Source organism: Urocitellus parryii, chromosome 8 (genome assembly GCF_045843805.1).
Source record: "Urocitellus parryii isolate mUroPar1 chromosome 8, mUroPar1.hap1, whole genome shotgun sequence".
Lineage (NCBI taxonomy): Eukaryota > Metazoa > Chordata > Mammalia > Rodentia > Sciuridae > Urocitellus > Urocitellus parryii.
The window spans coordinates 97,508,554-97,526,444 of record NC_135538.1 but is presented as its reverse complement, the minus strand read 5'-3'; the positions used below and the strand labels follow the sequence as shown (position 1 = coordinate 97,526,444).

Here is a 17,891-nt window from a genome sequence, read left to right as displayed (position 1 = left end):
ACCCCATTTAGAAAGATACCTTGGAGACAGAGTTTTTATCTCTGAAACTACTCTACTCAGAGCAATAAATTTGTTCTCCTCCAACTTTGAAGTTCTATGTTATCGCCCATCTAATGGCATTAGAATCCCAAGTCACGTTTCTTTTTATAAAACTACTCTTTAAGTTATCATGCAGGGACTGTACTGTGATCCGATGATGTTCTTGGCACTTTATTCCATTATCTAAGTAGCAGTGTTTTTATTAATGGATGCAAGATTTAATAACTTTCTTATCAGGTTGTAATAGTTCTCTAAATCAAAACTGAGTGCTCCTGTTAATGTTCAAATTTATAAATTATTTTGGATGGATACCTTTTAAAGAGATATGTAAATTCTAAATCTTCCTGGCTTTAGACTTAGAAGCTATTATGTACTTGTCAGAAATAATTCCTTGGAAGATATCAGATCAGTAGCTTCACTTGTTCAATTTATAATCAGAAAACTTTTAAACAGGTAAAATTTTATCTTTTACAGACATTTTACTTCTGCTACAAGGTAGTATATCTCTGTATTTCTGATAAAGTAGAAAAATTATAGAAATGGAGAATGATTTTAAGAACTCTAAAACCTGGATATAGTTCCAGGAGTAAATCTTATTTAGCTTAGAGTCCTTAGCATGGCTTAGCTTTCAGAAATCAGTTACCTTATCCACAAAAAAGAGTCAACAATATTTGCTCTAATTATGCCACACAGGGCGGCTAAGAATATTTAAAAACATAATGAATATTAAAAGACTTTGAAAAATTTTAAAATACTCTCAAAAATTTATGAGCAAGCATGTGTGTGTGTATGGGTGTGGACATGTAACCTAAGAAGAAAATTTAATAAACAAATCCTCATTTGGTTTGATTTCTGATTTTTTGGGAAGTGAAAGTCATCACTCTCTAGTACAGTTTAGAAGAGAATATGGTATGGTGCTACAGATTTTGTTTGAGATATAAACAAATTAATCTCCAAAAATTTAATACACATCAACCAGTTCATTTTGGTTTAGTTTCCCAATAACTGGTGTAGAATTGATGTGTTCCTTGGGGCTCCAAGTGTGTTAATAGGTAGTTGCTATAAGTGCATCATCTCAAAGCCAATTTCACCTCAGAATCACACTTACTCTCCAAAATGGGAGAGACAGAAAAGAAAACATTCTTTATGAGGACAAATTTAAATAACCTCATGTGGTCTTTCACATGGATGAACAAACTCTGATTCAAGATGACAGAAACTTTGGCTGAAATTTTGCACTGCATGGTAACTCAGAAAAAGAATTCTATGTATTGTTCTTGTGATTTTGTATTATAATTCCACACACTGAATTGCCATTTTTAAACACAGAGTGAAGTAAAAATTCTATATAATTATACTTTATTCAGAAACTTGAATATACAAGAAAATCGAAAGACAATTATAAGCTTTATTAAAAGGCATGATATCTTCTTATAATGGCTGTTGGGATACATTTGAGAAAATCTGATTTATCTGACTTTCTTTACTCTAGGCTTCTTTACCTGCCAAGACAGATCTTCCAGAGTTTTTTATTGCTTCTTATAAGTGGCCTGGATGGACTCATGGGCCATTGGATCAAAAAAATTGTGCTGCATCCTGGGCATTTTCCACCGCAAGTAATAGTCATTTTAATTACTTCCTCATAAACTCCCTTTTCACTCTAGAGCCTAAGAGGGTAATTAAAAAGGTTTTTAAATTAAAATATTTAAATATTAACATATGGTCAATTAAAATAAAACCATACTCTGGCAAGAGAAAACTATCTGAGGAATATAAGTTTTAGTCTAAAAATTGATCATTAACATCTAATTTTAGATACAGAACGAATTCAAAGTTTAACAAAGTAAAGTTGCCAGAATTTGTTCAATTTTTGAGAGTTAAAGCCAGATAATAAGAAGAGTATTAAGGTTCCTCTGCACCCATAGAATTATCTGTACTCCTGACATGAATATACACACCCTCACATAATTATTACATATTTTTTAGTAAGTTCACCATATATGTATGTATAAATGTGCATATATACATATATATATTTAGCTATTAGACTATTCTGAAGTAAAGCTTAGAATTAAATTATCAAATATGTTTTGTCTCATCTGAAATAAAAATAATTCTGACTCTAAAGTGATATAACTGATGTTTACATAAAATTAACTTACAGTTTTATATTAATGTTGATCCAAAAATGTAAAGAATGCTTCTTTTATAGCTACTTTAATAGAAGTTCATAAGTCCACTAAATAAATTACTCAGGCTCACCCTAAGATTTTATGTCCAAAATTATCCTCAAAAAAGTACAGATTGTATTTCAGCAATTCAAAAAAAAAATTGACATGATGAGAACTGGACACTATCAAAGATCTTGAGTTCTAGGCTTTATAGATAATTTCAAAAGAGTGCTCAAAAACAATTTAAAGCACTGAAAACATTACAAAGTAAATGCATAGGCTCTTGGAGCAGCGAGCTGTGAAGTAGGCTGACATCTTTGTCTATATGTCATTGCTTCATGGTATCAGTGAGTTACTCCAGAGATGCCTTTAGCAGAACTGGAGTGTTGGCCACGCTCACCTCTGGAATGGCTGCATCTGTTAATTTAACATTGCTGCCCAGACCTCCTGTGTAAATGCTCTCTGGAGCTCTATTGTTTGTATTTACCAAGTTACGGACTTTTCTAAGACCTGTTTCAGATGGGTTGGGAGAGATTTAATCATTTACATCATTTGCCCACTTATATTCATGTGGTTAATGACTTACACCTCCAAGGTGATATATAACAACTATGCCTTAAATTTAAGCTAGATTAGTATTTCTGGACATTTAAGGAAAGTTATTAGCAGTGAAAACTGAGAGAGACTTGCTAGGCTGATTTGGAGGCTGTCTTGGTATCTCTAGGTCACAGCTTCACAGATAGCCTTAGCACAGAGCCAAGTCTAGATTGTCCTCCCACCTAATTCAAATAGTTCCCACAAAGACTATTTGAAATTATTTTGTGGTTTCAGAGGACTCAGTTTTGTATTTCATGTAGTACGTATGGTAAATTGGATCTATTATATTTGTATGTGTGTGTTAAATTTAAAAAAAATGAACTAAGTTCTAAAGATATACAGAAAATTGTATCCGGAGGTAGAAGTTGAAATAAGACAAATATTTTAAAGAGAAACTAAAAACTATAACATGGAATAGAAGAAAAACTTAAAGTATGTACATATATAGAAAAAGTTATGTAACCAAATAAAATCCAAGCATTTGACAGAAGCTGAAGAGGTAAAGGTGTTGGAATGGTAGGAGTTATATGTGCCACAGAGTAAATGTGGAGACAGAATAAAACAAACAGGGAAAATAATAGTGTGTCTCAGAGGTAACAGTCAATAAAATTTTCAAAAAGAGAGCAGAAAACAATAGATTAAACTGAGCTATTCATAAATTTTCTGACCTTTTCCAAGCATTTCAGGTAAATTTGGATGAAACTTTCAGTGAGATCCAGAAATGTCTATATAACATAGAGCAACATATTGCATAACATTATGATTGAACACACTTACCTTTTAGTGGAAATCTAGACTGATGGGGCTTAAGGAAATTTTAGAGGTCCTCCTTTTCAATCCTCACATCTTATAAAGAGAGCCCAGTAGGTTAGGTGACTCACTTAGAGCCAAAACAGGAGACACGACTACTATTGACACCATGAAAGTGTATTTTGAACAAATTAAATTTCACTAATATTTAAAAATTTATATTTGATTCTGAATCCTTGTAGTGAATGTCAAAGCATCAAAGGATTTCTATTTTCTTTTATGATACAAGGAATCATTCCCTTGAGGATTTCAGAAATATTAGTATAGTGCCATTTACTCCTAATGAAATGTATCCTAGCATCCTCAATAGACAGAAATTGAGAAGGAAGTGGAGGTTATAGATTTAATACTTATTAAGCATATAAACTGTATTAGCAATTGCACTATGGAATGGTACACATGCTGTAGTTACATAAAATTCATATACAGAGACACTTTTGTAAATGCATTATTTAAAATGAATTAATTTAGAAAAAAAACTTAAATGAGTATTTTGAGGGGTTCCAGTGCACACATAATTTTTTTTAGAAAGAGAAAGAGAGAATCTTTCTTTCTTTCTTTCTTTCTTTCTTTCTTTCTTTCTTTCTTTCTTTCTTTCTTTCTTTCTTTCTTTCTTTCCTTATTTATTTTGTAGATGGACACAACACAATGCCTTTTTTATTTTTATGTGGTGCTGAGAATCGAACCTGGGTCATGCTCGTGCTAGGCGAGCACTCTACCACTGAGCCACAATCACAGCCCCCACATATAATTCTGATGGGAAGAAAATTGACTTCCCCTGAAAAAAAGAATGAATACAAAAAAAAAAAGAAAAAAGCTATCTGTTGGCTTTAACTAAAAGTGAGTAAGGGTTAGCCTGATAGTAAACATCAAAAATGATACTGTTATAGTTATCCAACAACAAAAAATCTGTTTTTAAAATACTACTCACCCTAATTTTTTCATGGTCTCATCATTTACAATATCATGAAATCATGTTCAAAATGATGACATGTAGATTTCTGCTACTAGTAGGTTAGTTTTTCTAGTCTATTATTCTATGAAGGCAGAATTATATATATATTTTTAATTCTTGCTCATTGTAATTTTTAAGGCTACCATGCTTTTGACCTAGTAGTGCTCAGTAAGTGTATTGAGGGAGGGAATGAACTTATGGCTACTACAATGCCAAGGAATTATTCAAACAGAATAGTCAATCATAAATGATCACTGTATTTCTCAATATAACTAGTAACATTAATTAATAGCCATGATATTAATAATAGTTAAAACTGTATTATAAATTGTATAATACATATCACTAAGCATATGTAGTGTCGGACCGCCCTCTGACAGAGGTTGAGGGGAATCACTAGACTAGCTAGTGAGTGTCTCCAGGCTGAGCGAGAGGGTAAGTGTCGCGACCCTCCACCCGCCACCCAGCCTGGCAAAAATCACACCGAGTCAGGAGTTGAGTCAGCTGAGATGGCACAGCAACTCAGTTTATTGTGGAGGGAGAAGACTTATATATAGAGAGGAGAAGGAGGTGGGGGCAAAGGCAGGGGCCAATCAAAGATCAGAGAGTCCCCCAGGTTGCGGTAGCCTAGGCACCCCAGTTACAGAAACAGAGCCCCGTTACCCTAGTTACAGAAACAGTACCCCATTAGGTATGTGTGCCCCTTTGCTGGGGAGTTATTCTTTGTGTTTGCAGAAGCCATATCTTGGGGCCGTTCAGGCACGTACATGGAAGCCATTTCTCAAGCTCTGTCACATACATGGAGAATCACAAAATCAGAATCATAAGACTGGGGATTTCTTTCCCCAGCAATTGCACTTCCGTGGTCAGCAGAGGTCCCAGCAATGTAGTATAATATATAATATTCATAATTACTGTAACTATATCATTGTGTGTCACTGACTAGTAATATTAATTAATTATAACAGTTAATGGTAGTTTTAAGTATATTTAGCTAAAAACATACTCACTTTGTATATAAAAGTGGCGTCTATGTTTACTGAAATAAGATTAAGATAATTATTTTCAACATATTACAAGCATAAAAGTGTGCTATGTAGCTTTAAGGTATTAGATAAATTTATAATAGTTTGAATTAGCTGAAGTATGTTCTCCTGGGTAGTTAAATTAGATACCAATTTAAAAATAAAGGATTCAATTTACTCCAATATATCAAATTAACATGGGTGAATTTTCAGTTAATATTTTTACAATCCATTTTCTTAATTTCTCCAATTTACTTGCATTCATTTAAAAATGTATTTAACCATAATTACATGCAAGATACCATGTCAGAGATAGAAGTATAAGTAACATATTGGCCTCAAGAAAACTGCCACTTGACAGAGTCCTTAATGACAGGTTCAAAAGTATACAGAACATGAAAGGAACAAGTTAGCAAAGCTTTCAGTTTCCTAAGTTAAAGGAGTAATATCAATAGAATACAAACATCATGACTGAAATTATGTTGTTGTTGAACTGACTGAAATACATAGATCTATAAATGACATTTGTTCTTAATCTCAAATAATGTACAATTTTGAAAACTAAGGTTCCAGCAGAAAAGGATATGTGAATTACTAGAAGCATCATGTTGTGTACCCTTTGAGTATTAATCAGTATTCTATTTGAAACAGGTGTGGCAGCTGACCGAATAGCAATTCAGTCTAAGGGTCGATACACAGCCAATCTGTCCCCTCAGAATTTGATCTCCTGCTGTCCTAAGAACCGTCATGGATGCAACAGTGGAAGCATTGACAGGGCCTGGTGGTACCTGAGAAAACGTGGGTAAATAGCTGCCCAACACGTGTTTCTAGGATTTTTATGAACGTTGTCTCAAGTGACAATAAGGAAAATGTTTTGAGGTTTTTTTTTTTTTTTTTTTTTTTTTTTTACAAAACACAAAAAAGAAGAAAAATCTAAAAGTATGACACACACATATATATATAAATACAAATAAATTTTACTTTTAGATATATACTGTATGTGGTATTTTCTGAGATAAGAAGTCATTGGAAATAGTTATTAAAGAATGTGTACATTTTTATCTAAATTAACATAAATTTTTCTTTTGACGACTCAAACAAGCATTTTCTTCTTGCTGTTCTGCACCAAGTGGTTCCAGTGAGTTCCTTCAGAGGGAATGCAGTAATCAATGTTGCTGATTCCTCAATTGTGCCTTTTAGTTAGCTAGGTCAATGAATAGAGATAAAATTGGAGGAAAAATTAGATTAAAAATCTCAGAAGAATAACACAAAAAAAGTAACTTCGAGTTGCTTCAGCTCATCAGTGCCATTACTGTGTTCATCCTAGCTGGTGAAAATTCTCAGGTTGCAAATCCTTACTCTCACAGCTGACACCAGCACAGCACCATGTGGCTACTGGAGAGCTGATCTGCTTCAGAGCTGATTATTTGGCTAAGGACAGCACCTGACAACTAGTAGAATGCGGAGTGACTCCCATTTTTCATCATCCAGTCAGTGGCCTTAACTTGTCATACAACAGTTAAATGTTATGAAAGAGGGAAAGTTTCAGATATTGATAGGTAGCATTAAATTGTTAACATTTTTTTTCATGTAATTTGCCTAATAAAATGGTGATTTGAATGGGCAGCTTGGGCTGAGATTTTCCTGGTAGAGTTTGACTGGCTTCTGTTTTATGCTATGATAAAGATAAAAGATTTTCGGGAGTTTCAAAATATAAATTATTATTGATATCAAATTAAATCTCATTGTATTAGTCTGCTTGTGCCCTCATAACCACATGTCAGAGTCTGGGTGACTTAAACAGGGATTATTTTGTCTCAGAGACTGCAAGGTCCAAGGTCAAAGTGCTGGATTATTCAGTAGGAGGCAGAGATTCTCTTCCTGGCTTGCAGGTGTTTACCTTCTTGAAGTGTCCTTACATGGTGGTGAAAGAGCTTTGGTTATTTCCTTTTTCTTATAAGGGCACAGAATCCCATCCATGAGGGTCCCACACTTAGGCTCTCATTTGAATTAATTATGCTCAAAGGGGCCACACCAAATGCCATCACAAGGGCCTTACAACTTCAATGTGTGAATTTTAGATTCACACAATTCAGTCTATACCACTCAGCATTTAATATAAATGTAAATGTGGCATATTTTATGCTTTGTTTTCATCATGTTTCTTGCTGAGATTTTCATACTCTGTTGGACACTGTCACATTTTTTTTGAACCAATTTTAGTGGATTTTTTAACGGTCCTTTCAGCACTAAATATATATAAAATCAATTATGTAGTTTCAGTTTCCTTATTATCAACCTTTGTATTCAATAGGATTATATTATATTTGGAATCAAATAATTTGCACTTTGCTAAGTTTACTTTCAAAATCAGAAATCAAAATATTTAAAAAAATTTTTGTGCATTGTGTTTATCTCATAAGTTTCTACTTTAAATGTTATATAATTGTCATACTATTTCCCCAAAGTATCATGAACTACAGACATATAATCATTAAAGTCTTATGAAAAATAGTATCTGTAACTTACATAAAATATCAACAAATCATTAAAAACCCTTAAATGTACATAATTTTTCTGTAAATAACCAAAGTGATTGTCTTTTTATATCTAATTAGACTCTTATACATTATTATACATAATTATAATGTATATTTTAATATTACCATTTATTAATGGCTACTTTTCATCCTCAGGTAATCCTATATTGAAGATAGAATTATTTATTAAAATGGATTGAAGTAAAATTTCAAAAATAATAATAAAGAAATAATACAGGGGTAGAGAGCAATGCAGTGTCATTGAGCTGCTATGTTGGAGTCAGTTGATATTTTTAAAATTATGCATGTAGGTAACCAGCAAAATTTATGAATGTTTAGTTAAGCAAAATTGAACATAGACAGAATATTATGGCATTTCCCTAAATACTACCTTTGTTTTTTGCTTATTTCTCATAGACTGGTATCTCATGCCTGCTATCCACTTTTTAAGGACCAAAATAGCACCAATAATATCTGTGCCATGGCTAGCAGGTCTGATGGGCGGGGAAAAAGGCATGCCACCAAGCCATGTCCCAACAGCATAGAGAAGTCTAACAGGATTTACCAATGCTCTCCTGCATACAGAGTCTCTTCCAATGTAAGTCTAAATAGCAAGAACTAATAATGGCTGACATCCTCAAACATATATAGCTCTGTTGTTAATATTATTTAAAAACTTTAAAACTATTAAAAATGAAATATTATATTTTCAGATTTTTTTCTTACAGTGTCCATTAAAGACTTTGAGTACAGTTTCTGTTTTTTCCTAATATTAGTGTCAAAATGGGCTTAATTTACAATATGACCAGGAAAATAAAGTTCTTAAATTATGTTTTATAGTGTGTGTGTGTGTGTATGTATACAAACTTGATAAGTAAAGCTAAGTCAAACCTGCTTTCATTGAATTTTTTGTGGTGGTGCTAAATTTATCAATCCTTTACTCCCCAAGATAATGGAAGTGAGCATAGTCACAATAGGAAATAGTCTTAGATTCCAGTTTGTCATGTTAAAATCCTAGGCAAGTTTTATTCCATGATAGCAGTATCACCTAGCCTTCTTGACTCCAAAATATCTGACTCCTCAGTGACTCACAGTAATCTCCAAAATACAGTCCAGTATTTTTACCATGGTAAACAGGTTTTCTATGAACTGAGTCTATTCTACTATTTTTATAGATTCATGTCCTGCCAGCATTTTCCCTGTGCACCTGCACACAATGCTTCTGATGTATCTGTCTCTTTTCTCCAGATACATCACATTCATCCATGCATATGTAATTAGCTAGGTGATAATTTCTGTGACCCAAGGTGTCAACCCACTGTTCCATCTGGTGAAATGTTACACAAATGTCAAAGTCTAGAGCAAAATTTCATCATTTTTTAAGTTTTACTGGCCTTCTAAGTGGGATTAATTTCCTTTTGTGGTTTGTCGCCATAACAATCTATGCTTCTCTCGATAATATCACTTATTATATAATAATGAAATTAGTTGTATGAATGTCTGTTTACACCACTGAGATATAAATACCTTGAGGATGGGTGCATAGTCAGTGTTTGTTTCTATCATAGTTTCTAGACTGTAATTTGTACTCAATATATACAGAAGGGAGGGAGGGAGGGAGGGACGGAGACAGGGAGGGAGGAAATTCCCTGCCTCCCTACTGAGGGTACATTGGGTGGCAACACAGAAATATTTGTACTGAAGCTGTAGAGGGACCTCACTAAACATCTGAGATAGCTGTTGTGATCTCCACTGATTAATCATGGCTTTAACTTAGCTTTGATATTTTTTGTTTGTCACAATAAAAAGTTAATACACTTTCTCTCCACTCCAAAATTATTATTTAGTGATAAAACTCAACAAAAAATGAGCACATCTTTAGCAATTTCATCAATGTTGTATTTCATGTGTGAGTATTGCAAACTATGATTAAGAGTAAATAAACTGCAAGTGATCAAATCATTTCGGATTATATAACACCTAAATTGTACTACAGCTGTCAAACTGTAGGTGTAGTATTTTTGATAATGATGATGATACTTATTGATATTTCCCATTCCAGGAAACTGAGATAATGAGGGAAATCATGCAAAATGGACCAGTTCAAGGTAAGCTTGCATGATATTTAATAAAAATTGCTTTAAGGATCTTCATAAGCATTTAATAATTCTAAAATCAGTTCAGTTATGAGATTTGCTTAGCTAATCACTTAATTATCTGCCATTTTACTATAAGAGATAGACTCACTTCTATATTGGACTCTTAAATATTAGTGATTAATTTCATAAAAGTGCTGAGTATTTTCAAGTGATCATGGACTAACAGACATTCAAACATGAAATGCCAAGTGACTAATTCACAACAAGCTCACTTTCTTCCCTTTAATCATATGTAAGAGTCATACATAATGTTAGATATTGTCACCTTCACCTTAGGTAACAGATTGGAAAAAATGAGAATTAGTAATAGAAACAAAACTAGATACATTTCTTCTGTATTAGTTCAAGGGAAATCAAGTAAGCCAATATGATTTTTGTGCCTTACAAAAGGCCTCAAACTTGACAATTTTGTAAATGTGTTCTTTGAGATAAACTAACAGTCAATAACAAAATTATGTAATGACTTACTGTATATTGACTTTGATTTTCAGAATATCATCTCTGATAATAGTTACTTTTGCTTATTTGTTGAATTTTATTTTGTAACATTGACGTGGAGAAGGAAAAATGCACAGGATATATTCCCTCTCTAAACAAACATAGCCTTGAAGTGCATGGAAGAAAAAAATTCAATGAGGCATAAAGTGGAATTCAGGTTGTGAACACCAAAAAGCCCAATTATTTATCAGTGCATTGGGATAAAAAAATTAAAAATTAAATTTAAAATATTTGATATATACTTAATAAACTGTTGGGAAGTTTTTCTTTTTTGCCTGAATGCTGATTTGATTAGTTCAACATACAGAAAAAGATCATGGATGTTTCTAATTGTGCTGAAATTATGTTTTACGGAGAAAACAAAACACACTAAATATGTTGTGAATTTAAGAAATCCTGGAACCTTACACAAAATCTGAAAAAAAAAATGAGAAGCTTCTTTCTCCTTTACAGCTGTATAAATTGTTGGCTGTTGTAAGAGTGGGAAACTTAAGGATCCAAGACTTTTGAACACTAGATTAACTTTTAAAGGTCAAACTTTGCTATTTGCCACTTAAATTATTTTTGGTCATTTACCTAACCCTTTTAAGTATTCAAATCATGGTTTTATTGTTTGAAGGGTTTATTTCTCTATTTTTAATGACTCAAGAGAAATTTGAATCATAATTATTTAAAGTTGAGAACACTTTAGGCTTGCTTTATTACCATATGCATAAATTTCACATAATCAATCAAAAATAAAGATAAAAAATTCAAACCAATAAAATAAAAATGTGAATTATTGAACACAGAAAATGGTTGTTGAGAACTTGTTTCTTGCCAACTCAAGCCAGGGGCAAGACAGCAGTAATCAAGACAGCTCCTTCTTCTCCTCATGCATGAATGTTATAGTTTTGTACAATGAGTTTACTGCAGCTTTCCAAGATTAGAACTGCACTGCAGTAGTTTATATATTTATGTGTTTGTGGATTCATCAAATCTGGTTTGGTGTCAGAAATTGAAGGCAATGTCATCTTTGCATTGATTATGATGGTTTCTCACCTTGTTCTTTAGTTAGCAGTGTTTTTCAGCAATGGAGGATATATTTTATTCATAATGCTTATGGCAGAACTAAATCATAAGAATTAAAGGAATCGATGGTTCTATGGAGAAGAAAAATCACTAGCAATATCTTCACATTTTTATGAATGGATAGAAAGCTGTTTGGCTCTTGCTGTAGATGCAATGTGATTGTGTGCTCATTGTTGCCTGGTTTAACATTCAGCATTTCCCCCATCTCTGTACAAAAGAATGTCAAAAGAATAGAATGTTGAATAAATAAAACTGTGCATGCTTCTGAAATTGTACAATTGAAAATAAGTATAGGTGATGAAAAGAGAACAAAAGTAGAAATCTGCATGGAGTACAGTTATATAAATTCTTTAAATCCTATGGGAATGTGTTTTATAGTAGATAAAAAAGGCCTAACCTCTTTTGAGACTATTTGAACAGCATCAGGAAAAAAAAAAATGGAACTTTAAAAAATGAAATAAAAAGTGGAAAACTTAAAAAGTTATATTTGACTTTGGAATATGAATTTAATTTTAGTATCTACCAAGTGCTAGTGAAATTAGCCCTTTTTTTTAAATATAATCCATGTCAAACTAAGATAGACTAGCACTGTTTATCATTATCAGACTATATACATTTAGTCCCAATTAGAAAATCTTCAATTCACATCCTTTGGAAAAGAACTTTAAAGTGCTCACCCTGAACTGTCCAATTCCTTCTACAAAGTGGCATACAATATAGAAAAGAAATAGTGCAGGTGAGGGCATGAAGGAGAGTTTTAGGAAGCATCAGCTCTACTTTTTAAATAATACAACACTGGCTTAGCTCTGTAGAGCAGAGAGAATGAAATCCTGTCAGAGTATTCTTCTGCCAGGGTTTTGCTTTTTGTTCAAACTCTGCAAGGAAAGGTTTGTATTTATTTATAAGGGTTAAGGAAAATTGCTTTAAGCCCAATTTGCTATACTCACCTTTCTCTGCTAGCTTAATTGGGATTTTGAGAAGGTTGTGGTGAAGTACAACATTAGTCCAGAAATAGCAATCATTGATCTACTGCAGTGGCCCTTCCCTGCAAGGGGCTCCATTCCTGGTAACAGTGCCTTTGTTGAATAAGGCTTGAGTGGGATTTAAAGGTATAATGTGTAGTCAAATAATGTTCTAAGTAAGTAAAACTTGTTTATAAGAGAATAGGAAAGTATTATAATCAATCAATTAAGTATACAAGAAAATTATGAGGGAATTAAACAATCTCTTCATAGATTTAGCTCCTTGCAATTTATTCATTCATTGTTTTGGTAGAATTTCTGGAGACTTTTAAAGATGATTTTTTAAAACTCTGCCATTCTCCTGTTGGGTTTTATTTTAGCCATAATGCAAGTCCATGAGGATTTCTTTCACTATAAGACAGGGATATATAGACATGTTACCAGCAAAAATGAAGAATCAGAAAAATATCGAAAATTTCGGACACATGCAGTCAAACTTACTGGGTAAGGCAGTTCCTTTTTCTTTTTTAAATTAATTTTTAAAAATTTATAGATGGCAGTGTAATGCATTACAATCCTTATTACATATATACAGCACATTTTTTCATATCTCTGGTTTTATACAAAGTATATTCACACCATTTGTGTCTTCATACATGTACTTTGGATAATAATGTCCATCCCATTCCACTATCATTTCTAACCCCATACCCCCTCCCTTCGCCTCCAACCCCTCTGCCTTATCTAGATTTTATCTATTCCTTCCATGCTTCCCCATTCTACCCAACTATGAATCAGCCTACTTATATCAGAGAAAACATTCCTCATTTGTTTTTGGGGGATTGGCTAAATTCACTTAGCATTATCTTCTCTAACTCCATTCATTTACCTGCAAATGCCATGATTTTGTCCTCTTTTATTGCTGAGTAATATTCCATTGTGTATATATGCCACATTATTTTTTTTATCCATTCATCCATTGAAGGGCATCTAGGTTGGTTCCACAGTTTAGCTATTGTGAATTGTGCTGCTATAAACATTGATGTGGCTGTGTCCCTGTAGTATGTTGTTTTTAAGTCCTTTGGGTGTAGACCGAGGAGAGAGATAGCTGGGTCAAATGGTGGTTCCATTCCCAATTTCCAAGAAATCTCCATACTGCTTTCTGTATTGACTGCCCCAATTTGCAGGCCCACAAGCAGTGTATGAATGGACCTTTTCCCTCACATCCTTGCCAGCACTTATTGTTATTTGTATGCATAATAGCTGCCATTCTGACTGGAGTGAGGTGAAATCTTAGAGTAATTTTGATTTGCATTTCTCTAATTACTTAAAGTCTTCTTAAATTCTTAAAAGCTTTGTTATTTAGAAGCTATTGGTACATTTATGGAAAATGAAACTGAACATAATAATACTTAAGGTATTTAGATACTGGAATTCCCTTTTGTGAGAGGGATTATTTTACCAATTGAAAAAGTATCCAAACCTGGCCATTATTTTGTTATTATTTTAAAAAGAGTGGAATAAATCAGACATAATTTTCCTATGTTCAAATGTGAATACATGACCAGTGAAATTCCACATTATGTACAACCAAAAGAATGGGATCCTAATTAGAATAGGTTATTCTCCCTGTGTATATATAATGTCAAGAAAATACACTCTACTATCATGTATATCTAAGAACAAATTAAAAAAGAAGAGCATGAAAGCCTAACTCAATATTCTAGGAAAGATGATCATCTCCTGCTTCCCACTTATGAATATGTTCTTAAGAATCTGTTCTAAGGATAAGGGAATGTATTTCCCTTTGAAATATATTATTGGAGTAAATTCTTATATCTGACATAATCAAGGAGAAGGTGCAATTCTGAAGTGTATTATAATCAAGGGAGAAAATTTTTAATGGAGTTACAAATGTTAGTTATTAAGTAGCAAGAGAGGGTAAGGTCATCTTTAGCTTGATATAAGGTTTTTAAAAATATTTATATGAGAATTGAGGAAATTTCACTGATCAAATTTGAAAGTAAAATATATTCACCTATGCAAGGGCAAGAAACAAAGTTTATAATTTTGTTTGGTGGTTGGGTCTCAGGGATAAATTATTTCACAAATAGGGCCTGAAAGACAGACCATTATAAAACCAATTCACCCCACCCCCCAAAAAAACCACTTCCCCACTGAACCTTCTCAGTCTCATTCTGATTGTGTCTCAGTTTGCAAATTTGTTCTCAAAATATCTCACTCTAATTAGAAGAAAATATTACAGAAAAGTTTTGCTTTTGTTTCCATCCAAAACTCTCTCTCTCTTCATCTTTCCTTTTTTGTAAATAACTTCATTCTTAGTTGAGCTTGTCATTCCCAAAAAATTTACTAAGCCTGCAGAAAACAACCTCACCTACAACAAAATTGTTATCTTCTACTGATTTTGGAAACCTGAGTATAATTCTAAGGTATATTGACAATCTATCTGTCAGGTGTCTCGTTAACCCTCAGTTCTCACTTACTTAAAATACTCCAGTCTTTCAATTACAGAATTATCATATGTCTTTAATCAAGGATCCAAAAATCTATGACTTGTCTTGATTCAGGAATGTGAAACTATATGTCTTAGAATTGAAAAATACAGTACTTCATGTTAATGTAGGATATTGATTTGAAAAACAACAGCTAGGAGAAAAGATATGTGATATATGATTTTGCCATCTAGAGATAACCTCTATTGAAAATTTGTAATACTTTTATCTATATCCTAGATAGATAACAATAAGGAAAATAAAGACAACAGAAAGAAAGAAAGGAAAAAAGAAACAAAGAAAGAAAAAGAAAAAATTTTCATGTGAAAATAGGGTACTAGAGTATTAACATTTTATAAGAAGGAAATTTTTGCTAATGTTTTCATTAGCAGTATATAAAAATGGTAGCTTTTCAACATTCTTTCAAGTGATGGGTGTTTCCATTTTTCATTTTATTAGGTCTATTCTGCATAGTCACACCACTTTAAAGTCCTATGGCAGTTCCTGGTGCCTAGCTTTCTTAAGTAGAATGGAACAAGTGCATTTAACTAATATATATATATATATATATATATATATATATATATATATATATATATATATATACATACATATGCTTACCACTAAGCTTAAAAAAGAAATTATCCCAAACCAAACCTTAAAAATAAATAATTATTAGCATAACAATTTTTGAAAAAAAATCAGAAAATTTTTCTCACTTTCTGTTGATGAAAAGTTAGGGAGACAAACTAAAATAGGAAAAAAATAGGATATAGCATATTAAAATATTCTTATTTAGATTAATTTTACTTGAATATAATAATGTTTAGTATAATATTATGGAAATTAAGATGTATATTAAAAGAATTAGTGATTGATATAATAGCTCACTTTAGCTACATATATATATTTTTAATATTTTCTTAGTTTATGGACCTTTATTTTATTCATTTATTTATATGTGGTGCTGAGAATTGAACCCAATGCCTCACACAGATGAGGCAAGCACTCCACCACTGAGCCACAACCCCTGCCCTAGCTACATATTTTAATATTTATCAATTTGTTGTCAACAGATGAAATGAGTAAATTTGTCACTCTTATACTTCTTCCCACATCTCCTTCTATCATACTTCTGATATTGGTTAGTTATGCTACTATTTATGCACATCAAACAATTAAAAGATATCTGCATTCTATAGTGAAACTTTAAAGTACACAGAGTTTACACATTATTCTATACAATGCATTGTGGAGTCAATAATAAGTGAGTACTTTTTGACAGTGGTTCTTCTATCCTTTAGTTTAACTTTTACTAATTATTTTGTTACTGAATTTTATTTTCTAGTAATTTTTTTTTATTAAGAAGAGCTCATAAGGCTTGATTACCTAATTTCTTGTATTTTCAAAAAAATAGTTATATTGATGAATAACATAACTGGTATAAAATCCTGGAATTTTGCAGATGTTGCTCTAGGGTCTGCAACATTCAGTTTTCCTGAAGAAAGTCTGAGGATACCAGATTTTTTTTTTCCTTTTCATAAAAAATGACCTGACTCTTTCTATTTGAACACTCATTAATTTCTTTTTTTGTACCTGAAATAGAACTCAGGAGCACTAGACCACTGAACCACATCCCCATCCTATTTTGTATTTTATTTAGTGACAGGGTCTCATTAAGTTGCTTAGCGCCTTTGTTGAGGCTGGCTTTGAACTCGTGATCCTCCTGTCTCAGCCTCCTTAGCTTCTGGGATTGCAGGTGTGCCCCTCTGCGCCCAGTTCACTCATTAATTTTTGTAATACTTGAATTTAACACATTTTTATTTATGCCAGATTTTCTACATCTCCTATTATTTTTCTTATAATGATATTTATCTTATAGTTCTTTAGCATTTTATTGTATATGATTTCTCTACTGTGATCTGCCTATTCCCAAAGTTTATTGTATTTGCTATTCATTCTCCAAATGGCTCTTTCTTTTGAAATCTTCTTATTTTTTTTTCCTTTCCTCTCATCTCGTTGTCATTTAAGGTCTTATTTGAGTCGTATTTAGAGAAATCATGTTTGTAATTTTTCTTTATCTGACTTCTCCAGTTTCCTTGAATAATTCATGTTGAGCTTTAGATTCTTCACTTGTCTCTTTCTGCATTTTTTGAAGGGAGGGTTGTCTTTAGTTATACATGACAGTAGAATATATTTTGAGATATTTATACAAGCATGGAATATATCTTCTTCTTACATTCTTTTTTTTTTTTTTTTTTTTTTTTTTTTTTTTTCAGTTAATTTTTATTATAGTCACATTACTCAAATGTCATTCAGTTTTCATACTTTTGCATAAGAAGATGTTGCATAGAAATATAGGCTCTGCATAACCACTTTAGTATGAAGCATTGAAATTAATACAGCACTGTATAATCAGAAATGGCCTGCTTGCCCTGGGGCAAGGAAGTTACATTTTGAATCAATATCAACAAAGAAGCTCAACATTAATCCTAGGAAAATTATAAATCATTAAATATAATTGTTTTACATTTATACAAACAAAAACTGA

The 17,891-nt window shown here is 32.3% G+C and overlaps 1 protein-coding gene across 1 annotated transcript in view; it reads left to right on the top strand.

Annotated features, from left to right (window-relative positions):
- Positions 1-17,891, top strand: part of Tinag (tubulointerstitial nephritis antigen) — a 92,134-nt gene that overhangs the window by 33,759 nt on the left and 40,484 nt on the right. Inside the window, exons 5-9 of the mRNA XM_077802109.1 lie at positions 1,532-1,655; positions 6,249-6,399; positions 8,555-8,735; positions 10,200-10,245; positions 13,208-13,331. Coding sequence (XP_077658235.1) covers positions 1,532-1,655; positions 6,249-6,399; positions 8,555-8,735; positions 10,200-10,245; positions 13,208-13,331 — 626 coding nt within the window. The remainder of the gene's footprint in view (positions 1-1,531; positions 1,656-6,248; positions 6,400-8,554; positions 8,736-10,199; positions 10,246-13,207; positions 13,332-17,891) is intronic.